This window comes from Euwallacea fornicatus, chromosome 12 (assembly GCF_040115645.1).
Source record: "Euwallacea fornicatus isolate EFF26 chromosome 12, ASM4011564v1, whole genome shotgun sequence".
Taxonomy (NCBI): Eukaryota; Metazoa; Arthropoda; class Insecta; order Coleoptera; family Curculionidae; genus Euwallacea; species Euwallacea fornicatus.
In genome coordinates, this window is record NC_089552.1 from 1,084,434 (window position 1) to 1,110,453 (window position 26,020).

Consider the following 26,020-nt stretch of genomic DNA (forward strand, 5'->3'; position numbering starts at 1 on the left):
GCCCACTGAACAAGCTCAACACGTACAGCCGCCTCCCTTGAAACCGAAAATAATTAATATTTCAAAAATTCTGCATTTTCGAGAATGACCCATCGGTACTTCTTTCGTTCAAGAGACCAACCAAGCCCTCGTATTGGCTGCTATGCTATACAGGGACTATAAACCATTTGTCGTGTAGCCACCGTGTTTCAGTTCATTTTCAGCTGAAGTTTAGTAGTGTTGAAGTACTACCCGACGTCCAGGCTGGGTACTTCAAACAGACTAAAATCGTGTCGCGAATCGGGCCATGTTTGCCTAAACCAGAGCGATTCCTAATGAAAAATTTTTGCTGAAAACTGCAAGATGTGTCGTGTACCTGGTACTGCCATAAAGAATGGTGATTTCTTCGAGTGATCGTGTTCACTGTTTGGATGGTAATGTTGGTGCTTCGAAGGTGCTAGAGCTTATTGGAACATCCTCAAGGTATGCATTAATATTTTCTGTTATAAGTTCATCGGTGGTGAGACGAAAATCGGTGATTCATTCTCAGTTCTTGAGGGGTCATTTACATAACAACTGTTTTTAGGAGCATTCAAAGCACCAAAACCAGTTTTAATTAAAACTGGGTTAATTGAATTTGAAACAGTTTCTTACGTGTTTTTCTATTGTAATTGATTTGTTAACGCGATATTGACAATGACCATAAACGAACTGAACCTGGGCCCCAGCTCGCACGAAACGGGCTTCAGCTTTCCTGGAATACCTCTTGGTAGTCCTTACGTGCGAACGGAATTACCAACTGCGTGGTAAATACGACTTGTCAAGTACCAATTAACAGTGGGTAAACTAACTGTTGTTAACTGCGAAGCGTCTGTTTTACGTAAGAGGAGCACCCGTGAGGCAATCCCCTGGGTGAGCAGCCTTGAGGAAATTCAGGTAAAGCCCGACGCAGTGGAGTTAAAAGGGGCATTGAATGTTGTATAACCAATTGAATAACGTCCGACCTAGAACATCTTGTGAAACTATCGCACTTTCACCCAACAAGGATATAGAGCAGAAGAATAATAAACGTGTTTGGCTCATTTTAGGACTAAGAAGTGCGGTTTGCGTGTGCATAATCTAAGGATGAATCGGTTAATTTTACGTAATCAAATCGCCAGACATGACGGTGGAGGGAGGGGGGGGGGGGGAGGTGAGTTTCCCGAAATAGTCCTGAGGTTTCCGTAGGCTCGTGCCCCATTTTGCATAAGAGAGACCTGGCTGAAACGGCATCCGAATTGGCCCGATTTTTTAAATCCTCGTTTACGAGATTATGGAAATTCTGAGAGACGCTCGGAGACTTTGGTGGTTGGTAATCGTTATTAAAATGGCGAACCATGGTAAATCCGCAACGAGGCATTGATCCGTCCAGACGGACACCTTTAATGTGAGAGTTTCTTTGACTCAGTGTAGTTCGTGCCGTCACATGGAACGATTTCTAAATGGCTATTTTCGCCGTGTTCGGGACACTAAAACTCGGCTAAAATTCGTCCTTTGCCGATCGCACGAAGCTACTGCATGACCCATTTTACCACAGTTGTCCCCACGGTTTTTCGAACAGTTTGGCACTCCGTGAGACCATACTTGAGCTGGTTGCCCCCTCGTCGTCAGGGCCAATACCAGATTAAACGGCGTTCGTTGTTCCGTTCCCGGTACGCCCGAAAACGAGCGAGTTTTTACCGCTATTCTCAGATGAACTTTGCGTTCGCCAAGTGTCAAGAAAAGGTAGACTTTTGCTTTCATCTTTTGTTGTTTTGTTGGTTGTCCGACACCGCTCAATGTGTCTCTGGACAGTAAACATGCAAATCGATTCCCACTGATAAACGTGGGAGATGATATGGAACTCTCGAAGCGAGACCAAGGCCGAAAAATCAATCAATTTTCAACATGCAGCTCTTCGATTCGCGGGGAATAGTCGCAAAATTAGTTTTCTTTATTTAGTTTATTAATTAGGTCTGTCGTCCTGTTTCTCCCGGCGCGTGATGTGAAGCGTAATTTAATTTTTGATGGTTTTAACGACCTTAATTCGCGACCAATGACGAGAGCGATTGGACCTTTTGGTTGGTCCACCGGCGACCTGGTCATCTTGCGACTCCCACCTTGACAAGGATTGTTCAGCGGCGAGTCGCAGGTCAGCTCCGTTCCGATGGGTCCCGTCGGCCGCCTGCTTGAATCGCTTAAAAAACTGCCGCGATCGGGAATTCTCAACGTGTCGATCCGAGACGTACCACCAACCATCCACGTGAATTCCAGTGGTGATTTGGGACCTCGTTGCTTCAGTACTGGTGGCGTTGTTCGATTTCCACGTGAATTTCGAGCCGAACGCGGCATTTTTAGTACTGCTGAGTACCGTGGATGGCTTAATGGAGGTTCTCATGTTCGTCCAGCAGAGACCTTAAACACGGCGGCTCTGAGTGATAATGCCTTCGCGCATCCGGGTTTCGCTCCTAGGGGGTGATCGAGGCGTGGGCTGCTCGGGTGCAAGCGACGGGGGCGGCGGCAGAGATTTTCCTAGGAAAACACGGTACTTGTCTAATCAGTTTTCAGCTGAGCAAATAAGTACTGAAATGCGTAATCTCGATTGCTGGCATATTTAAATTACGCACACAAGCCCGGATATATTGCAATCGCCGCTATTGCATTAGTTCCTGAAGTACTTTATCATTACTATTGTAGCAAAACAATAACTTCGGTAATAACAACGCTTTATTGCGGAGCCCGAAAAATCCCTATAGGAAACGCGTTTTGTTATAAATGATAGGCGGACAAGCGACATTTCGCTACCCCGCTCGATTTGCGACATTTCGTGATAATTGCTACCCTAATCAAGTCCCCGGTACTTCCTGATTGGGCAATAGCACTGCCCTGAGACGTCTCATTAATAATTGCCTTTGTTTCTTCGTCTAGTATCAGTTTCCGCTTGCAAATTTCTCGGTAGTACCGGTTTTATGTAGGTCCAGCTATTTATAACTGCGGCGTCGTAGCACCAATTGATAATCATTAATTAATAAATAAATAGGAATTTGGGTTTCTGTGCGTATTTGAGGACGGAGAACAACCGGCGGTCCCCCGAGATGGCCAGACTTTGTTCCTGGTGGGATTCTTTTTCGAGCGTTGCTGAGACATCTCCCGGCCTTGACTGCGACTTAATTAAGAACAGTTAAAAGACCTCTTACCACATTACTCATTAAAAATGGCACGATAATAGTTCGTAATCACGAAAAAAAATGATTTAATTTCAACGGCGGCAACGAAATCGGGGGGATTTCTTTGTTGCGCTTTCGGAGCAGGCGCCATTTTCAATGTCATCCGTTAATTAGAAAACCAAAGAATCTAATTATAGTTTTGTAATTTTAGATAAACTCTGAGGTTGTGGGCGAAATAATGTCTGATTTAAAGGTTCGGGTCGCGAATAACGGTTGTATTGAGCGGCGAAGTCCTAGAGTGGAAATCGTGCAAATAATGCGGTTTGCGTTCCACTTTTTAAACCCGAAAGGGAAAGCAAAGTGATTTTTTCCTCTTCCCCTGAGTTGTGGCCGTCGATTGCGATATTTTGGGAACAGTCACTCGGCCCCAAATGATTGTTTGTTGTGTAGCACCGTGACCCCGTGTAAGACGAACCGTTCTGGAGGTATACAGAATGACGTCGCATACAACTGTGGTCGCGTCAGGGTTAATGGGAATAGTGAAAGCAGAAGCATCAGGTGCAAAACGTAGTGCGTAGTGGTGTCCTTTCTTCCGAGCGATTCGAAGAGGAAAACTGCGACGTCATGAGTATGCGCTTTTACCAATAACCAAACACTAAAAGCAGTAAATGTGTTTAGTTGGGTTAGCGCAGTTTCGTTAATAAACGATCGAATTTGCAATATTAATTTACATAAAGGAAATTTGCACCCGAAACGAGCAAATTAATTTAGCAAATGAATAAAGCATTAACTGAAAGGTTAACAAATTAGATAAAAGGATTTATGTAACGCGATACGGGTACACGCATTCGCCCCAGGGTCGGTCAGCCTTATTTCGAACAATGAACAATAGGTCTTGTTTTTGCGCGGATCAGCCTATAACGGGGTTGAATAACTTTCTTCGTTTTATTAGATGGATAAATAAATATTAAAGCGAATTATCAACAGGAACTCTCGCCAACCGTAGAAACCTGATGCCGCTTGTTTCGACCGTCATCCCTCCCTTCGTCTTTGAACCTTCCAAATTGGTTTACGTTCGTGGGGTCAAATATGAACATTTTAATTTTGTCGAGCGTATTAAGGATTCATTGCACTTTTGACCGTCCAGAACAGGATACGGCTGCCTTGACCGCAACGATTGACCTCCCCCTTGACCCAGAAACCAAATTGTTCCTTCTTAAACGATTACAAGTAGTATATTTTTACGCGATCTTGCGATAAAAAGTTGATTCAGCGTTAATCGAAAGGTGCATTCTGATGACGTCTATTGTTTTTTCACATGCAGCGGAACACGGCTGAAAAACTTGACGGAACGTAACCTAAAAGTCAATTTTTGACTTTTCCGCAATCTTCAGTTTTTGACCGTCTCCCGCTAGGTGTGGCTGCGGGCAGTCGCATGAACGTTCTACGTGACGCAATCCTGTATGCTTCACATCGAGAAGGTGCTCGCCGATCCCAGGTTTCGAGAGCAGTGTCGCATGATACGATAGACTAAGTTTTCGGGGGATCTTCCCGGGGGCCCAGGCCGATCGCCTAAGAAGTTCATCCTTCTACTGCAGTTTCCGGTCGCGATAACCACCACGTTTGGCACATTTCAACCACGATCGGCTTAATTGTCATTCAATCGGCGCTTTCCACGTTCCACCTGCAGACAATAAATTGTTCAAAGCGCGTTTTGTCGCTTTGCGCCAATTCCGAGCCGTAAACGCATAAAGTATAGACTTGAAAAACACAAATCCAATTAATGTTTAATGGATGAGTTGAACACTTTGTTGGACATGTCGCAATATCAACACCACGGGTCTGATGGCGTCAAGGCCGTTATGAACCCTCATTACCATCAAAACTGTACAAAAAAGAATGAAAATAACAGTTTCCACTTCTAGTAATTCGAACTAATTATTAATCCGCTTCCTCAATTGTGCAAACATGCCGTCTAGTGAAGCGTCTCGAGCAAACAAGTAGGTATATCTGGGGTATTGATTTTCCTGGTTTTTGTTGCTCAGCAATGAACTTGGAACACGGTAATAAGCTCTTTGAAAGCGTTTTTATTGCATATTAAAAAACCCGCATTTAAAATGGTTTAAAACCTACAAAATTCGGAAACGGAAGCGGTAAAAAACCTGAGCAATTGCGTAATGTCGAATACTTTGACAGACGCGAGAAGCAGAAAGCATGTCAATACTGGACAGATTTTGAACGTTAACGCGGGAATGTGAAGACCGTTTCGCTCTTGACAGATTTGCCCGACTGACAGTCACGACACGGGCGTGTCCGGGCTTGGGCGAGACAAAGACCAAGAAACGATGGAGGGTTGGTAGGAAGGGGATTACAGAAATGTCGATGAACGAGGGAAAAAAGAGACAAAGACAATCAACCGACAGATTCCGTCGCTTTTCGCAACTCCTTTTAATCAGCTCATTTCTTTTCTAGATACACTGCGGCTTCAAAGACCCAAGGACGAGTCCCACTGAAACATAAATGGTAAGTCCAGTCTAAAGCTCCTGCATATCAGATCAGATCAGCGGCAGCCGAATGATCACAATAACATCATAAAGCTCTGCGATATGTGTGTATTTAGGTCGCAATGGCCCCATTATTTTGAGCATCAGAACGAAAATAAATATACATCGTGAGGCAATAAAACCACGGGGGAATGCAAATATTCCGAATTTCGACCCGCTTTCGGAACCGTAACTCACCGGAACTAATCGCACTAATAATAGATTGAGATGGATTTAAAGAGCATGAGTAACGCCGCGTCTTAACATACCTGTGCTCCTCGTTGGTTTCATCGGTTGAACTCGCGGTTGTGGGCGTGTTGCGTAATTACAAATTCTTCATGAGGTGATCAAGTGATTATCGAATATTTTCAATTAATTAAAAAAGACCTACGTTAAACGTAACGTAGCGGCGCTGAGCGCGCGTCCAAGGAGAAGCGCGGCCCCTCTGGGGCGAATTGGAACGCGTCAGTACCTGCAGCTGCTTCCTATTTTTTTTCATTTTTATTTTGGAGAATCGAAAGTATTTCGAAATTTTGGCAGCAAACTCGTGTGGTAAAAAGTCTAAAAAATTTAAGGTAATTCGGTGCAAAGTGCGAGGAATATTTGGATAGACGCCAAGCAGCGCAACAGGCCGGCGAATGGGCAAAAAATGGGCATTTCGAGAGGTGCAACTAGAGCGGAAACGACCAGCTTGGGGGAAAAAAACCTTCTTGGTTAATTTTATACGTATAAAAACGACACCTGAGGCGGGTCATGGTTAGTTATTATTTCTGGTTGTATTTCGGGTAAGTACCTGCCTACTGGAATTTGGCGATTTGATACGAGGTTGGCGCGGACAAACTCAATGATTGCTCATGGAAACCGAGATAATTCGCTGCCCAATGGTTCGGAAACAAAGACCATTAATTCCATCATCGGCACTCTTCGAAATACTAATTAGCGTTTAAATGAATAAATGGAATTGGTCAGTTTTTCTGTGCGTAATCTGGTAGTTGCATAATTGGATTTCTGCGATGCAGACTTCTTGGCGAATTCGGTCGATAAACTGCGAAGCTCGGAAAATTGCATCAAATGTGATTAAAATTTTTATCTTGTCTTTTCAATTTTTGCTAGAGGGCGCCACCGCGAGTTTTCAACTCGAATTTTTCCACGTGAGAAAAATATGATACGCCCACGCGTCTTTAACCCAAATGTTTTCCCTCGGCTGGTCCTGCGGCCAAAAACAACAGGACTTCGCCGCCCTCCGTTCAGATGACTTTTTACCCACGAACCCCTTGACGCGGCCCCAAACGGCACTGTATCTGCCGTTGGGTACTTCGTCACTTTTACCGAGGCAACCCAGCTCAGCACTAAAACCCGATAAGAGTAGCCGTGTTTTGTACACGAGCTTAAATTTACGTACTTGCATTAATGCATTGACCTTCAATTAAGTTATCTTAATACATTATGCAGTTCAAGCGCCAATAGAAAAAACATATACTTTGAACTTAGAGAATAAATGACGGGAGAGGAATTGCGGGTTTAACTAACAGATAGGATTTAGAATTATCATCATCGCTAATAGAGTGTAAATATAGATTCAGGAAGTTGCGTGCCAATACGTGATTGCTCTGTTAAATGCAAAATTGAACCGATTAGTCATTTTAGTTCGAAACAGGAAAACAATTATTAAGTTCAATCGATTGTTGAAAATTCATTTAAAAATCATGCGGCTGCGTTCGCGTTTAATTTAAAATGGCGAAATTTTGTCCTAAGCACCGTTAGGGTACGCCTTTTCTGTGGAAATTCGGTCGTAAAGAAGTGGTAGCTACCATCGACGAACCAACGGGCATGGGTCGGCCACTCAGGACGGTCCTGCTGCACAGTGAACGCGACGCGTGGTGGGCAAGAAACCAGTCATTCCGACTGAAATATGCCACAGAATGACGTTTGAGGTGTAATTTCTCAGTGCCGGCTCGATGCCGCATTAACATGCGAGAAGGGCGAAATTTGTAGCGACGCTGCCGAACAAAGAAATTCAATTCGTCCTCGCTTGTTGCCGTGGAAACGGCTCTTTGGTTTGTTTACGCTTGCCACCGCTTGTCAAAGTCATATATCAACAATGCCTCAAACTCTCAGCAGTCACTCCGACGTGACGTCGTTCTGTATGCACAAATCCTCGCTCTAAGACATTTTCTCCGGTGCTTAAATGAAAATTGTCAGGCCTCACAATTGCGTTGCACTCTATGTCCTTATAAGTGCTCTCTCAATGGAAAAGTTTGCATATAATCCTATTCCTGTCGATCAGCCACGTCAAGTACACGTGCTGCCAGTTACTTGCCATTCGCTTCATTCCATCAAAGCCTAATGAATATCGTTTAATGCTCATTAAGCGGCTTATAAAAGTATGTGACGATAATTGTACGATCGTTAGGCGAATCTAGATATCATTTCGATAATTAATTTTTTTATTGGCTTAAACAATCACCAGTGAACATATCGAGTGTGCCATAATTCCCGTGTCAACTATTGAACAACAAAAGGGACATAAAAAAACGTGCCGAACAAGGAGAAACAAAGACTCCAATTTGATACTATCATTGTTATGGAATGACACTAAATGGAACTCTTACAATGATAATAAGCATTAAATATGAGCCCATGTCGAGAATCGTGTAGTTTTTTGGTCCATGCGGATGACTAATCACGTGTGGGTGAATTTGCATAATTATTCATCAGACAATCTCTTGGACTGCGGACGACCGTGAATACCGGCACTAAAGCGACCTTTGTGTGAAACACGCACGTCAAGAGTAAAACCAATAGTTACGAGGAACACCGCTAGTAAATCTTCGAAAATATGGAAATCTCTTGCAGTTCGGCAACGCGAACCGTCGATGAGGTTTCAGAAAGGCCGGCGCAATGACGCGCCCAGAAGTCCACGTCACTTGTCCGGTGTTTATCAAAGTATTCCAAAGTCAGCAAAACACAATAAAACTGCGAAAAAAATTTAATGACTTCTAGGCAACCACATTTATCGGCCGAATGGAAAAACCCTGCAATTAACGAGGTCTGAAGCAGCTTGGAAAAATCTCAAATCGCAACAAGGCTTCATGATTTCTGCATTTGACGATAAAAATGTTGTATTATTGCTGTGCAATAGCTGGAACGATGTAAATTTGATTTATCACGATGTTTATTGCTGGTTCGAAAAAATGCATCTATACAAATTTTCGCGAGGCGGGCGAGGCACCACGTGTTCCAAGGAGACCAAATTTAAAACGCGAAGTTGGTTTTGGCAGGTTACTTGCGGGTTTCCTGAGGACTGCTTCTCCTGATTGGGCCCACCCATTGTGAGTGCAATTGTGTCCGTGTCAATCGAAAATCTTTGAAATTATGGTTGTGAAATCCAACTCCTTCTACCTCTCAAGATGCAGGTTTTGGGCAAAATCTGATAGTTCTGCAGGTGAAAATAATACGTGTCTGACTTTATGTGAAATGCGGCAGGGTGGCCGTCAACGGCTTCTTTTTTGGCCATGATCTTGTCTCCGAGGCAACATCAATCCACAGGAATGCGCCCTAACCGATAGAGCATAAAAAAGAGAGGAATTTCATGAGTCACTTATATATGCCAGGATGTTTTCGATAAAGGTCACCATCCTCGCTGCCACCACTTGGCTGAATCATTTAGGAGTCGATGTCGGTATAAAAACTGACAAAAAAAACTTAGCCATCTGCCTTGTGCAAAGGAATCAATCATAGGGCCGAAGATAACAACAATCCCATGGCCTCCAAAAATTCAAATAACTTTATAGGCTTTTTTGCGAGCGTACAGCTCATCGGCCGAACCAAGAAAGCGATGTGCGAAACGAAATAATATACAGCGTGTATGTGCTTCAGGAAGGACACATAAAAAGTGACACGTATCACTTCGAGTGATTAATGCACAGAAGAAAATTAATAAAGAGGGAAGTAAATTAGGTTTAGTAGTGATCAAATACCAATCCCTTACCTCAGCTAGTTTGAACGATGATTCAGCAGCCATTATGAAGAGGAATTTCAGTTGGTTTATTTTCGACACACTACCCACTGCACTACCCGGTCTCACCTGCGTCTATGATTTTTTTCTTTTCACTCGGCGAAATTTTCTTCTAGGTATGCTGCGCAGTGATCGTGCGACTTCGGGAACCCGAACGCAAACGGGACAATACTCTCGGTATTGTCAAATAAAATCGAATTTTACAACTGCGATTTTCACCGGTTTTCAACCGGGTACAATCTCGCACGAACACTCATTACGCTTCTACTTAATTAATCTTTAAGTCCACGCGAATTTTTCCCAGATTTTCAGTCGAAATTTTGTGTTTTTCACGAGCGAAACGGCAGGAAATGCGGATACGTCAATAACACTGACAGCCGGAGCGTTATTCTTTTGCTTCCAAAGCCTCCTCAACCGACCGTGTCGCTACCGTGTGACGTATCATTCGGAGTGATAGAAAATCGATGAATTTTTGAAAAATATATGCGCTAATTGTAATGTTTCACCAGCAGCTTTTACGAGTTCGTTAACCAAGAGAACATTTTACAAATCGCGATAAAATCAGGGTGATTTAAAAATAAACAGTTCAATGAGGTAAATTGATTATATCCCTCCAAGAACCGATCCTTGGACGTTTAGTTCAGGGCATGTCAGTTAACAACCAATTGACAGATGACACATCGAAGTTTTTGCACGCTGAAACTCAGGTGTTTCTGCAGCCGCTTTCTCAAATTTCTCGTTAACGGGCAAGAAAAATGCGAGGAAAAGTTTGTAAATTAAACTGAGAATTAATTTTCGTTATTAGTGAAAGCCAGTGGCGTGCCACAAAAACGTTTCGGGACGCTAGCCTGACCACTCGAAAAGATAAATAAGTAAATAAGTGACCAGTCGATGTGGACTCTTGCGGGAAATGTGCCCCCAAATTCGCACTGAATAATTGACGAACTGCCAGAGCTGCAAAGAAAAAACGCCTAAAATCTCACCGCTCTACACGCGTCTTTCAAATCATCTCAATTCAATTATTCACGCAGTCGTTCTACTTCACTACCTTCCATCACCCCCTGAGAGGACGCCGATGAAAACCGAACCGCCCCGGCTGCCGATCTGAAATTAGCCCCCATGAATCGGTGGCACAACAGTCCTTTCTTGTAAATATCTTCATGTAAAATTATTTGAACTTGTAAGGCTTATTTATTATTTATCCAGGCCATGGGATTCGCCTCTGAACTCTTGACCTTTCCCCAGCCGAATTTTGATTTGTGGCCCGCGTTCTAGACGCGGTACCATCAGCATAGGAACCATACCCTACCCAATCCAATTATCACTTTTCAATGGCGATCATCATGCAATAGACTTCTATTATTAGTTTCGTTTTGCGTTTGGATAGTTCCAGTCGTACTGTGGCTAAGTCGGCCGCATATGCGGTACGCGCACAAAGTGCTTACGAGTCTGTAACAAGAGTCGGTTATAGGCGTCGATATTATCTTATAGTGATTTTCAATTGTGTGCTAGCGACATTATGATTATTGAAAAGTGGTTTTATTGGATTTTTGTTGTTGGAGCTATGACTTGATAAGGTAGGCCTAGCCCATAGAGCTAATCGGGAATCGGGCTTGTACAAATCGATTTTACGGTGTCCGTCGAACTGAGCACGTTTAATAAAGCGCTCTTAACCATTGGGAAAATTGATGGAGCAAGTCGCCCGTTAATAGCTAGGCTTGGCAGTTGAGGTGTAATTTTTGAGACTTTTCATTCACCCCAGACACGCGCCACTTTACACACACTTTACTCACCGCACAGAGACGTCATTCACTTCACGCATATTTCACTCACCGTACATACACTTCACTTACTTTACGCAAATTTCACTCAGTGTACATGCATTTCACTCACTTTACATATATTTCGCCTACAATTCACTCACTTTTTCGGCACTTCAGTCGCGGTATGTCTGACACCATTTAAATTAAGGCCGAAAATCTTAAGCCCTATGGGGAGTCCCAACTGCCTCGGTGGTTCATGGCTCAAAAATCGAAATTATCGATCCAGAAATTTGCGCGCTTTGCTACGTGGAAAATTTCCCATGTTCATAATCGGTTTGTCCAATTCAAGTAAAAATCTGATTGGCTGGATGTGGATTTTCACCTGTAGAATTGTTATGTAAATTGATGTTAAAACACCTCAGGACGCACGTCACGCACGCAGGACCCTTCTGTGACGCAATAAATGCGAGTTGTATAAATATAAACAAGTTTGAGCTGTAGAAATTATTTAAGCAAACAAACTGTTAAATTTAGGTAAAAAACGTGTCAATTAGCTGGTAATTGATGTATCAATATTGATTGATCGTGTCACGCGTTTAAACGCAAAAACTAAAAAGTGGTAAGTGCGGGACGAGGGCCCTTAAAATGTGGAACATCCAATGCGATTTATGTCTCAATAAAATCCCACGTAATAAATAAAGAAATCTTGACCTTGTTTATTTAGGATTTCATCAATGAGCGTTACATACATATTTATTTTCGTGTTTTGAGTCGAATTGAACAGTATTTAGCACCAGCGGTTTTTTCGCTAGTTATTGTTAGTCAATATAGCTCAAAGTACACTCGATCCCCTTCAATTGATCGGTGTAACGATCGCGCGTGTTTGGTTTACATTTGCGATTGTTATCTGAGTGAGCAGGCAAAATGAGTTAGCACAATGAGACTAACAATGATCACATTTTTCATTGGCTGATGCGGCGATTGACAGGAGCTGCGTGACAGTAATTGGGGGCGTGGCAGCAGCTGGGCGTAGGGCATTAGTTGGGTTATAGCCACGCCTGTGGTCAAACAGGTTTATGAAAGTTTACGCCACTTAGTGCGGTAAGGATCAGACATTAAACATCTATTGATAATAGTAATTGTCACCCTACGCCCAAACCTTCAAGAATTAGGTTGACGAGTTAAAAATAATTGCTATTGCCAAATGATTATTTCCATAAATTAACGGCCCGATGGTTTCCAGAACTCTCTGGTACATTATTGTCCCTATTACAGAATACCGAGTTCGTTTACAGTGGAGCGTGTAAACAACGTATTTGCATGAAAATGCTGCAAATGCACTTTGAAGTACGGTATAAGTGTTTTCATCATAAACAACATTAACGTCCTTTAGTAGAGGATTTGATAATTTTTATCCAGTTGTAAGTTACTCATGATGCGCAAATTGCAGCTCCCTGACGTCACATTGCGCATTGCACCTGTGCAGGGTTCTTGAATTACAACATTGAAGGCTGGGTCCCTTTTAAGTAGGAAATATCAATGTCCCCATTCTACGAATTCTGTGTTTGTTATACGGGACGTTCCTATGTAATGTTCCCAAAATCTCCATTAATTTTCCTGCTATTCTAGCCCACTTTCCCCTAGTTGCAGCTCTATGATTGTTTGTCAGATCTCAATTCATACCCAACTGGAGAGGTCAATTTTGCTATCAGCCCTTTTCACAAATCCAAAAATGAATTCCCTTCATCAAATCCGGGAATTGTTATCAGAACCCTCCCATCTTTCTACATTAGCTCACACAATGCGGTACCCCACTGGACTATTTCATAGGGAGCAGTAATCATCCTGGGAGAACTTTCAACAATGGCTTTGCCTTCATGCGAGTGTCTTCGAGCTTCTTCTATACTTCTTCAAGTTGACACGTAAATTCAGAACTAGACACGTATTCAGTAGTAAGGGGGAGGAAATCTGAGAGCAACTGAAAGATCACCCCGTTAGAACTTTCGCTGAAGGATTTATCTTCCAGTTAGTACGCTCAAGTTTCCTCTTTTTTTTTCATCGAACATAAATGCAGGGGAGAGTACTAGAAGGGAATGTGAGGGCAAGTACAAATTAAAACAAATCCCAACCATAAGGTGTCCAAGGAGGCGGACAATTCCTGCACCCTAGCCTCACACCCTTCGCGAGAGGTTGCCTCAATCCTTTGAGCACCTTCAAATTGACACATCGTGAGTGCCGTAGAATCCAGGGGCGCGCCAGAGGGACATCTGGTAACTATTTCCCTCTCCCGTTACGATTCAAAATTTTCCTATTTAGTCAGTATTATTATTTTTTTAATTTTAGTTTGATTTATATGTTTTTAAGCGTTTCTCCACACTTCAAATCGCCCTGATAATTCGAAACTTACAATTCTCGCCATTAAGATCATCGTTAAGGAAGTCTCGTTGGTGATTTCTCTACTTTCTAGAAACGAGACCTAAAAATAACTGTGATATGCTGCTAACAACATAGTTAAATGAGAGATTCATAAATATAGAACGTTAATGATTGACAAGAGATGATAATTCCAATGACTAGCAGGGGACTAGCTGTTTGGTTAGTGCTCCATTTTCGTTGTTATCAAGTGCTTATATCGAAAGGCAGAGATTTCGCTATGATTCAGAAGAAAAATTACACCGAAATTGTAAATTTAACCTACAGAGTTACTCAATATTTATTCAATAAATTAGCCAATTCCTTTGAGTCATCTACTGTTCTGTGTAGTGTTCTCCCACCTACGAACACCCATATATTTTTTAACCAAGAGTGAACATCTGGAGGCTGTCGCCTGTAAATCTGCCAGACCTTCGTCTTAAGCGGATTTATGCATTTTTCTGACGACTCTTTGTTGCCTCTTTTAAATCACCTGCGAGCCCCATTAGCATACAGCGTAAAGGCGATTTTTCAGAGGCCATCGACAGCAGCGGTACTCGCACCATTCGATAGGCACCTCCGACCGCCTACTTCCTCGACGCTACTGTATTCCCATATTTTAAATTGACCCACCAAATCAACGAACTAAAACCATTTTCTGAGGTTTTTCTGAGACTACACTCATCGTGTTTTCAGCCGAGAATTTACATTATTTAGTCCGTTATAAATAGCTGAGCATTGCGAGTAATACAAAAGTGTTATGCATCATTGTCAAGGACTACAATAAATGATTAATCAACTTCTGCTGGCTTGATAAAGAGCAGGTGGTAGATTACAGTTGTCTTATTTTAATAAAAAGCATTAATCGACGTTAATAAAGTTTCTTAAAATTATCATCGATGGGCGCTAACTTGCTGCTGGAAACCCGTGAATGAACATGAAAGTGCGTCATCGACACAAGATCTCTCACTTTCAGTGTCCAAGATCGGGAATGTTGAGACAACGAATCAGAAAAGTGTATCTTGGTTGTGGCCCTGTTTGGTTTAGGTTAATTTAGGTTAGGCTAGGTCAGTTCAGATTCGTTTAGATTAGCTTACGTCAGTTCAGTTTAGTTTACGCCAGTTTAAGTTAGTTCGGGTTCGTTTTTCTCCGCCGTGCGGCGCCAATTTGGCGATGGATGCGGGAGAGAAAAAAGTATGTACACTTGACGCTGGGCCCCAAATGAGGCGCGTCATGTGCGCATGCCGCCCTGCATCCTTCCAGACAGTTCTGATACTACCCCCCCCCCCCCCCCCCTTCGATCACCTCCGGGAAGAGCGACTGAGTTTCAGCAATATTCCGAGGGTGGCAGGCACGCCGGGCCGGGCTAAGGGATGAAGGTCGGGATATATTGATGGGATGCGAGCATTACAGCCAGAACTACTATCCGACTCGGGTAGTTTTAGACTGCGGATTGGATGGGAAAAAGGGGCTCGAAAAAATGCTGCGTCATCGTTACCGCCAGCGCTGGGTCCGGAATTCCAGATGCAACGAGGAGGACTGGTTTGCCAGTCCTCGTCGCCCCCCAGTTCCAGTTTCCGAGTCCCTGGCCCTTGAGAGACGGCCCTGGAGTATTGCTCAACGTAAAAAACAATTGATTAGTAAAATTAAAGGAATTAGCGACGCAGTGATCTTGCGTTCAAGAGACTCTGGGGCGCGTCGAAGGGCCCAGATTCGTTCGGAGGGCGTGAACCCACCTAAGCGCCCCAAAATAATTTTAACGGCTATAGGAACTCTTTGGGTGTGAGACTTCCGCACCTATTTCAGTGTCCCGCAAGATATATTGATGAGACGCCTTTTTGCAACGAATATTCAGTTATCCAGTATCGCATCCAGGAGCTTTAAAAGTGGAAAATATTTATACTACCTCTTTGAGCGCCTCCCTTGAAAGGGTTTTGCTATTAAATCGCAAGTGCCTTTGTAAAGCATTGGAGAGGAGTGTTCGGTCAAAATTCAGCTCTACAGTGACGCAACGCGAAGCTGAAAATGTTCCAAAAATCGTAGAATCGTGCCGAGAGCACTCACTTGCAACAGAAAGAGAGAGAGAGAGAGAGTGAAAGGTCATTGAATCACATGAAAATATTTGCAAATGAAGTATCGATTGCTCAGTTCTTTCTCGAAGCCTCTAAGGCGATTCTGCGTGTACGCAGCTCTTGACGCTGCGAAAATAGCTCCTCAATATTGACGTCCAAATTAAGGATTTAATTCAAGACTTCTCATGAATGCCTCGGCGTTTTACACAACATCCTGTTAGATCTCATGTAGGTAGGTTGTATCATTAAACTTCTTCGGTTTAATTAAGCAAAGGTAAACATTCCGGTGACGTAACCCCGCGTATTGTGTTCATTCACACGTCTCTCGGTCCGGATCTCTGACTGTGGAAGGACTACAAGATGGACGATCAATTTGCATGTTCCCTTTTCGGTAAAATTTTTACATGCCGATCCCCCGACGGCAGACGCTCTAATTGCGACATGCGCCCCGCGACTCGCAAGAGCTGTACGGTGAAATTGTAACGCCGCAATATTCAAATTACTATAGAGCACCAACCTGCGTTTTAAAAATAGGCGAAATTACTTCGCCATCAACTAAAAATAATTGAAACTCGAAAGTTGGCAGAGGCAGCTTTCGCCAATTTTCCGACACGATGCACGTGCGGCATTAGGGCGACTTTTAACGTCGCTCCAACATTATTTCGACGTTATCTTAGCATTATTTTAACTTCGTTTTAGCACCATTCTAACGTTATTCTAACATCGTCCTAACGTTATTTTAACGTCATTTTAACGTTTGCCTATGGACACGCACCGTTGCGGGGGCACAAATCGAAATAAATCGATCAACAAGTACTTCGATCGCGAAAATCCCCGCAAGAACCATTAAAGTTGGCCCATATCCAACATCAACCTTTTCAAGATTATAACGTGCAATTGAGAGCTTTAATTGAAGGTATAAATTTGCACTTTAATAGACTGAAATAGGCGCTCCCACGTGCGGAAAAAATCAGTTTTGTATTTATAGACCTTTCGTAAGCTGAACACCTGGATCATAGCGCTCAGCCCACTTAAGCCGACTCTCGCTAAACCATCTGAAAAACGCCTTAACGCGCTTGTTTGATAATAAACTGTTGCTTCATTAGTTTTTTTTACAATAAACACTACTGCCATGGGTTATTTCATAAAGTAAAAGTGATGAATGCGGTGCAAATATCTCAGGAATTTATGTGTAGTTTTTCTCAGAACATCGCTCTCACCTATGAGTTCCTAACAAAGCCAGTGCATACTAAATTAAAACCCGAATTTTATCATTTTATAGCCGCATGGTTTTTAAATACGCTGAAAAGGGCACGAGGCGTGGCGATCATTAAATCTTCTGACGTCACTAGTAATAACATATGCCGAAGCACGTCATTCCGTTGACAAGTGACGACATCACGCACCTTCAAATGCTAGACTCTATCCGGGAAATCAGAGGCGTAACGATGGGGATGTCGACGGGGCTGACAAATCAAAAAATAACTTTTAATTTTGCGATTTTCAGCAGTTTCCGTTGACTTTCAATGATCGAGATATCCCAATGTGCGGCACGCAAATTCATCGCGAAGTGACGCCTCTAGATAATTTGAACATTCGATTATTTTCCATGAAAAATCTGGCGCGTGCTAGAGATTCCTGAGTAATTTCAGTAATGAAAAGTGAAGTGAATTCAGGAAAAATTTTATTTTGAAATTTGTGAAAACTAAGATCCGTTCATGTGCAGTGCCTTATTTCCCAGTTAAATAGGGTGTTTGGATTACCTGATGTTTTAGATTTCTTCGGACACTCAGGAGCGCAGTGGTAGGGATTGCAGTGAAATACACAGAGGATGGAAAAAACTTCTAACTTTTTTCAAATTTTTAGAATTTTTCGGCATTTTTAAAAACCATATCGACTCAAACCGTGGGGTTTTCCACAGCCCAGTGTTGCCTCTATATATTGCCTCCATCGATTGGAAGAAATCCCCCATAAACCCTCTATTTTCAGAATTTCGTAACTTCTCCAAAAATCGAAATACCATTGTGTAGAACTTTGCTATTTAATGGCAAGTAAGGTGATTCCCCCAGCCAACAATGTACTTTGTCTATCGAGGCCACTGCCGTATTTTGACTACAGATGATGACACACATCAGAAGTAATTTTCCCATCTGAATTTAAAACGTGTTGTGAGGCAACAGCAGTGCTGGCCTTATGGGAGGGGCGGCGTGATTGGACTGCGGGCTTTCCTGGTCGGCGGTTTTTCTTGGGGGTAGATGAGCAACTAAAAATTTCGCACCTGGCGCCAGACTCACGAAGGCCTGGGCAGGAGGTTCTGGCTGGTCCCGATTAAGACAAAGGGGAATTCTAGAGGATCAAAAACCACAAAGATCGCTTCGATCTAAAATGACGCTCCGAGGATGTTACTGCCTCTCACGAGAGAACTGCCCGAGATGGCACAATTACTCTTTACTGTTCATAGCCTTAGATCCTGCTTTGATGTCGGCAAAAATGGCTGCATTCAAGGAGTGTTTCAATCCCGACAAATACACACGTGGGGCTCATTTCACGCGTCATCCTCCCGTATAATAATAATGGCATTCATTTGGTTTTTTGCATCCTGCCAACGTGCCCTATTAATTTATGTATCAAAACATTCGAGGCGACCTCAAAACATCATCAGGTCTGATAGTCAATATCCGGATGAGCCCTTGAATCAACATTTCCACACGGATTACGATATATTCTATGCGTTGCTGCAGTTGTTGTTTGTGTTATCGCAGTAGGAATTTCGACGCCTTGAACGTAGACCTTTTTCACATGTATCAAGTGCTCGTTGCTGCGACCAAGATTTTTTTAATCCGATTAAGTATATAGATAGAAGGTTTATTTGCTGCGAGAAAATACGGCCCCAACGGTCGAGTTCCCTGGCGAAGATAGACTGCCGATGAGAACAAACTGGGCGAACTTGTTTTGGTCATTCTCATGATTAAATATTTCCAGGACCCCGGGACTAATTGAAATGATTAAAGAAGATTTTGAAAGCTTGATACCTCTGTATCGACGGGTGCAGGTTGTTTTTCTAGAAGTAGGCCTTCTTTCGTGCCATACAAGGCATTGAGAGGGGTATTGTACAAAATGTAGATACTTCGTGTTCACCATTTTGTCAAGTTTCAGTTTGAGTGACCTCTCTTGAGTTAATCGCAAGCTCTATTACGCCTGTAATAAGAAATTACGAAGTGTTGTTTCACCTCATTCTTCTTGATGGTTCTGTTCCTATAGCTTCACACTCCAATCTTCCTCTTCCAGTGACTTCCCGTTGAGAGCACACCACCAGAGCGTGCTCTGAGGTGCCTTCATCTTCCTTTTCGACAGAATCAGCCGCGGCTCTCGCTTTCCACCCCCCAATTCTGCTAATATGTTTCACAGTCAAAAAGTCATTTATCATTGAGCCGAATCCGGACTCATCCCGATTGAAACATCAGTGACGGACAGGAGGTGTCGCGTGTGGGTGAGAGAAAGGCTTATTGCCAATTCCTGAGCTTATATGTAAACATGAATCGAGCTTTCCGAAACTGGATGGTGGGGTTCTCCGACGATTCTACCACCCATGATGGTGGTATTTTTAGGTTCCATTCATCATCTAGTCGCGATGATTATTTACGCGTTTACTAAACGACTTTCAGTGATTCACGAGAGTAAATGGTTTTTGAACGCGTTGGACGCATTGATTGATTTTTGCGCCTTGTCATGGTGCCAGTCCAGTGGTGTAGACGCGAAGTGGTACTTTTTGGAGTTCATCGAGGCGAGGCTGCGTTGCGTTCCAGTTCCGTTGAACAATGTCTGACATTATTGCTTACCAGGTACCAGCGCTATTTTTCTGTGGCACGCACCAGCCACGGGTGTCTTAATGTTTGTTTAGTCTAGAAAATAGCGATTTCTCATCCTTTTGAGGCGGTTTTCTGCAATTGCCGCATCAGTCGTTCAGTAATTAGAGAAATTGCAACGATTGCACAAGCAGTGCTAATAACCCAAATTCGGAGACTCGCGTGCGCATTGTTTTCTGCTGTTTGTTTACTGATTTTCTTATTAGGGGCTACTACTTCGGGCACGAGCTTGGCCCCGTGCCACGGTGAACCGTCGTCATATTTTTTGCCAGGAGTCGAAAATTCCCCCTCCGCTCACCCCCTCGACATTGATAAAGAGACCTCCTTGACCCTGCGATCTTCCGACACTGACCACCTGAACATATGCAAAAACATTGGACATGTCCCAATTTAGTTATTATCCCCTAAAGCATTAAATATATTACTTTAAATTGGACATTTTATCGATGTATGTACTTATTCACCTTTTTACAACGACGCACCTCAACATAGACCGCAGTGCACGTTTGTTCAACTTTAGTTGGTCTGGTTGTTTAGAAAATTGCGGTAGGCCAGTGACAGGCCCTGAGCCATCCGCGGTTTGTCTCATTAACTCTGAGCTTATCCTTGTAAGAACCACACAATAGGAAGTGATTTGGAAACTGCACGTATTTGTAAGATTTATTATCATTATTATTATTATTATTATTATTATTATCATTATTATTATTATTATTATTATTATTTTTATTATTATTATTTTTATTATTATTTATTACTATTATTTTTCTTCGCCTCTTCCATGTCCCGCTCTGCATATGTATGTGGCGTTATTTACAGCCAAGAGTAACCGTCAGCCAAAATGTTCTTGTCGACTTGTGCAGGTGTTCCTTTAGCTACCCTTCCTTCCGCTAGTAATTAACTCTTAACTTCAGATTGAAAAACACTTCATCTGCGTCTTGGTTCTTAACTGGCATCTTTGATTCCTTAACTAGGTATTAAAAAACCGCTCTTTAGGGGGTTACCACTTGGCCTTTGTCCCCGGTCCCATTGTTTTCTGTATCAAGCTGGTTGACTGACAATTCGATCTTCCCATTTCAGTTCGCGAGCCTTAAGGCCTGGTCACACATCTGCGATACGGGCACGAGCTGGTTGCGAGATAAGTACCAAACGAGAACCGCGCCCGTTCCGTTCCGAATGCACGAGTGTCCCGCATCGTTATATTGTTGAAATTTCTAAAGTACCTTTCTAGAATTCTGTTAGCAAGAAGGTTCTTAAATTCCGGCAATGTTGATTTTGCCGTTGCGGCCTTAATGTTAAAAGATGGAGGAAGAGCGAAAAAAGATTTAAAAAAACTAAAATGAAAATATGGGTCCATAACGTATGGAAAAGTAGAACAACTCGAGGAGAATCCATTAAATTATCTCTTCTTATACTAGATGTTCAGGCGAAGCCTGGACATAGGGCATTAACATAGGAAATTATATTTTTGATCCTGTACAGATAGTCCAATTGAACTTTTACATGGAGGTCATAGCAGTCTTCTAATTAGGCCCGTTTCGACTCAAAACGACTCAAAATTTCAAGAATTTGAATGTCCGACGTAACCATTCAACGCTACGATTGGTCCGAGGCAAAACTTTGCATTTGCTTAATTCTGACCAATCGTGGCCTCGAACGGTTACGCGGGACGTTCAAATCTTTCAAGTTTAGAGGCGTTTTCAGCCAAAAAAGAGCTAAATAGGAGATTGAAAAAATTGCGAAATAATGGTCGGTTTGGAGTACTATGACCCCATGTCAAAGTTTTTCAATTAGATAACCCGTGCAGGTGCAAGAACTAAAAATCAATTTCCCATGGTAATCTCCTATGTGCGGGGTTCTCCGGGACACCTAGTATTATTTTTCCTTACTGAGATCATAAAAAGCAGGATAAAATCGTACTCGTTCAAAAAGTTTCTCAACATCAATTTTTCTACCAAAAAGAAGGAAAATCGGCAATGATTGTAACATAAAGAAAATTAAGTAATAATTAAATATTGATACTGAGTGATTAAATATGATGAAAGATTATCACCAATTTTCCTTTTTGATGGGAAATTTTAAAGAAGCCGGGTAGCACGCCCACCTACCTCACCTCACGGGCCAGATATGTGTGTCAGACCTTTATGTTGGGGTTTTCAATATGTCGCTACAAACTGTATGGATATTACCACTTGACCACTAACTAGCAATAAAATTATTTGTGTCTTTAAATGGTTCTCGGCCTCATTAGAGTGTGAGCGTCGCTTGAATTCAATATGAAGCCTTCGGAGGGTGAGGGGGCTTAGTGCAAACTGCATGGAGGTGACCACTTCGGGTCTACCTAACGATCAAACAAACAGCTCGCAATCCCCGCCGGAGCCTTAACTACGTTGTTTTCCTTTAGAAATTTCCACATTATCAATTGTCGTTTCCAATAGGTGCCACGATCCGTTTAAAAATCACTTACAGTGCAATGTCAATAGCTTCAGCAATTAATCAAGACCATGAAAAACACTATTGCGATACCTATAAGCGATAACACCAATAATGATTGTTTGTTTTAATGGTGTCCCCGTTATCTCGGTGGAATGTCTGCCAGAGTTGATGGTAGATTGAAAAAATATATATATATGTATATATATTTCCATGTGGTATAAGAAAAATAGGGAATACCCAGCGAGGTCCCGAGTAGGGGCAACTTATCAATTCACAGGAACTTATTTGAAAAAATGATAGCGATTCTGAGAACTGACTCATTAGCAATGGGCAGTAGAATTTCACACGATACGATATGATATTTCGCTGCGACCGCAGTAATCTTCTGCTGCCTGAGGAGTGCAATAATTATTTTTATCTTTTAAATGCGTAATAGAAGCACAATTTTTGCATAACTGCATAATAACTGCCCGCTCTAACTCAAACGATTTTCATTGGTTTCAGGCCACAAATGGATTCGGACTACCACTGGTTAGTGACCGTTGCTCTCGTCACGTCCTCAATAATAGCAGTGACGGCCAATGTCTTTTTACTCGTCATTTTTGCCAGGAGAAGAAGTCTACGGACCATTCCTAATAGGTAGGCAATTTTCCACTAATGGCCGAGGGATCACTAGCACCTAATGGATTAATTGCGTCAATTCAAAAAATCGCTTCTCAAAACCACTCTGGATAATTGCTGTCCTTGTCCAAAGGCGTAATAACTACAAGGAAATTGGCATGGACAGTTATATATATTCATTAGTTCCGGAATTCCGAAAACTGAATGAAACAACCACAAATACACAATAGTAATTATACCCCAATTATTGCCATTATTATTGCTTATTTATGCTTTTAGTGTCGGTTTAATGGCAGTGATATAAGGTTTATTTTTGTCCTGTTAATTTTCATATCTACTGGAGTAAAGTCCCAAATTTTAAATGCAAAGTTGCTAATTTCCCAGTTGTGTGCTTTTATCCTGTACATTTTTGTTCGTCACATTGTCAAGAATATTTACATTCTTTTGAGTATATTTCCCTCAAGGGTCTATCGTATTCACTGTCATCCTTCATTAACTTCCACCACTCCAGTCACAATTTCTTCACGATTCACTGCTTAACATTTACCATAACGCCGGCAATATTGCCTGATGTGCACATATCACATGAGCCCCACTTAACTGACCGAAACCTTCTCTCTCTTTCCAGATTTGTCATCAACCTGCTGGTGACCAACCTCCTCTCCAGTTTGCTCTTGATCCCCCTTCTAGTGGTGGACCAAGGCTCCTTCCCCCTGGTCCAAGCCGCCTCGTCTTCGGACAACCGAACGGTCCAAAGCTTCGAGGAAAAAATGCTGATCAAAGAGGAGATCTTCAGGTCCAATAGACCAATCGAGATTATCCAGACCAGAGAGCAGTTGCTGCAGACCAGCCTCGAGAGTAGTAGCTCCTTCGCATTCAACAACCGCTCAACGACCGAGGACCTGCTCTGCTACTTCGCTCAGGCCAGCACCAGTTTCGTGTGCACAGCTTCCATTTTCAGTATATTGCTCATCGGGGTGAATCAGTACTTTGGGGTGATACATTCGCTACGGTACCACTCTTACGTGAACAAATCGCGAGCGACGATCTTCATCCTGAGCAGCTGGCTGGCTGCGTTGCTGTGCGCAGCTTTGAGTACCGTGACTTACTCGGACGGGAGTTTGTGGCACTTTTGCAGCGGGAGGAAAACCCCCGAAAGCTCCAGCACTAAAGTACTGAACACAGTGTACGCTTTCATGTACTTCTTCCTGGTTATTCTGGCCCCATTCCTGGGGATCTGCATGATCTACGTCTGCATTTACGCAGCTGCCCGACAGAACAGTGAGAGGATGCGGAAGAGCACGTCCGCGTCTTCGACCACCCCTCTGGACTCTCTGGATGTGGAAGAGGGCCAGGGACATTCGCCGAGCCCTGAAAGGAAGCATTTGCCGAAAGTTCATTCAGCCCCTAATTTTTCGGTGCTCGAGTGCAACGGCGCTCAAGAAGAGCCGAAAATCGACAGGGTAAAGCGCACCAGCAGCGATCGCAACAACTTCATAGTCAACTTAAAGCACAAGATCTCCAACGCTTCAGTGTTCAGGTACAGAGAGGAGACTCGAGCGGCTAAGATTAGCGTGTTGGTCATTTTCATGGTACTGATCTGTTATGTCCCGTACGGCCTGACCCTAGTACTGGCCTCGGGGTGCATCGGCGTAAGCCCCGGCCAAATTTTCAACTACCTCTCCTTAGTATTACTTGTGTTCTCCAACGTGCTCTCTCCGTTCCTGTTCGGGTACAGGAACAAGCGCGTGAAGCGAGAGATAGGAAAAATGCTGGGCTTGGTACCACCTTGCCCGCAAACAAACGCGGAAATATTCAAGCGGCCCCAAATAAGCAACATCGTCAGAAACAGGAGCTTCGATGATGGTATCAACATAAATATCGTAGTGGATAACACGGAACCGCTTCTCGAAAGCGGGCTGATAGTACCGGAAGTGATTGTGACCTGCAAACCGGAAAATGAACGAAAGAGCATTTTAAAACGAGTCGGATCGGGGTGGAGCAACTACAAGAAGTGCAACTTCATCACGGTCCCTGACAGCTGTTTAGGAGATGCCCGGGGGTCTTTTTCGAGCGCCAGTACCCAGGTTTCCAATGATGAATTTTAGAAGCGTGGCTGCACGTGTCTCTGAAACGCGTCAGTACCACCAAAGTGCCTTAGTCGGAATTAAGCGATTCCATTATTGTGGTTGTCGAGCAATTAGCCTTATCATCAGGTTTTTTGCCGCATAATCATGGGATTAGTTGCGGCAGAATTTTCCATTAGGGGGCACTTTCGGTTCGACATGTGCACGCTTAATTGAGGCATATTTTTTTTCAAAAGCGACATTGTATTATAATAATTTGTGATATTAACGTTTAAACCGTATTTAACACCGTTTTAAGTATGTAGGTAGTTTAGGGGTTTTTGTATTCCCAGTTGAAACATGAACAAATATTCGTTGCGTAGCATCAGCGGAATATTCCTCGAATTGAGGGGATTCACGGGTGATTAGGCTCTTACGGTCAAAGTTCCAAACTTTATTCTACTTATAAACCTGACAATTTCTGTAGTGCTGGGTACTTAAACAAAGACCATTTGGGTACTGTGTATCAGACTTGTAGGTGCGTGTACTTACAAAATATTTATGTTACATGTAAGGAAAATATTGAGACTGATGTTGGTAGATGTTGGTTAAAAGTGCATTTTTACGTATAAGTTGAGAAATATCATAAAAAGTGAGACATCCAGCGACTTCTCTGATGATTGGTGCGTTTCGAATAGCTTTCCGACTGCCTTTATTCTTTAGATAATATTTATGTCTACGGCCCGAGGCCTCACCCTCCACGGCCTTTTGTATTTGCTAAAAAAGTATTTCTAATAGAAAATATAAATGAGAGCATCTTTAATATAAATCTGCGTTTTATTGGTCCCCGACACAGAAAAACCGCAATTCCGCATCGTTCACACAACTTAAATCCATAATCCGCTATCGCTTGCTCGCATTCTTTGAGCTACGCGCGTAATTCCAAAACTTCTCGAGCCGTTTGTTTTCTCGACAATAAATCTGTCTCGGGCTCAGAAATTTGCCCTCTTCGTCAACATCGACTTTCAGACACGAATTTTTTTTTTTTTGATCGACCTA

At 42.8% G+C, this 26,020-nt stretch overlaps 1 protein-coding gene across 3 annotated transcripts; it reads left to right on the forward strand.

Annotated features, from left to right (window-relative positions):
* The first annotated feature begins 153 nt into the window (after window positions 1-153).
* LOC136342689 (alpha-1B adrenergic receptor) lies at window positions 154-25,790 on the forward strand. 3 transcript variants are annotated; one of them, XM_066288757.1, is made up of 4 exons: window positions 154-462; window positions 5,637-5,687; window positions 22,779-22,913; window positions 23,524-25,790. In XM_066288757.1, exons 1-4 carry the CDS (start codon window positions 374-376, stop codon window positions 25,001-25,003), a joined length of 1,755 nt encoding a protein of 584 aa, XP_066144854.1. In that variant the 5' UTR covers window positions 154-373; the 3' UTR covers window positions 25,004-25,790. The 3 variants fall into 3 exon arrangements, with proteins under 3 accessions (XP_066144854.1, XP_066144856.1, XP_066144855.1); XM_066288759.1 differs by lacking the exons at window positions 154-462; window positions 5,637-5,687 and adding an exon at window positions 11,087-11,302; XM_066288758.1 differs by lacking the exons at window positions 154-462; window positions 5,637-5,687 and adding an exon at window positions 19,484-19,814.
* The last annotated feature ends 230 nt before the right edge of the window (window positions 25,791-26,020 follow it).

Coding starts and splice junctions, on each gene's coding strand:
- LOC136342689 (XM_066288757.1), top strand. CDS start 374: ATGGTGATTTCTTCGAGTGATCGTGTTCACTGTTTGGATGGTAATGTT. Junction 5,688..22,778: donor GTCCCACTGAAACATAAATG/GTAAGTCCAGTC, acceptor CATTGGTTTCAG/GCCACAAATGGATTCGGACT. Junction 22,914..23,523: donor CTACGGACCATTCCTAATAG/GTAGGCAATTTT, acceptor CTCTCTTTCCAG/ATTTGTCATCAACCTGCTGG.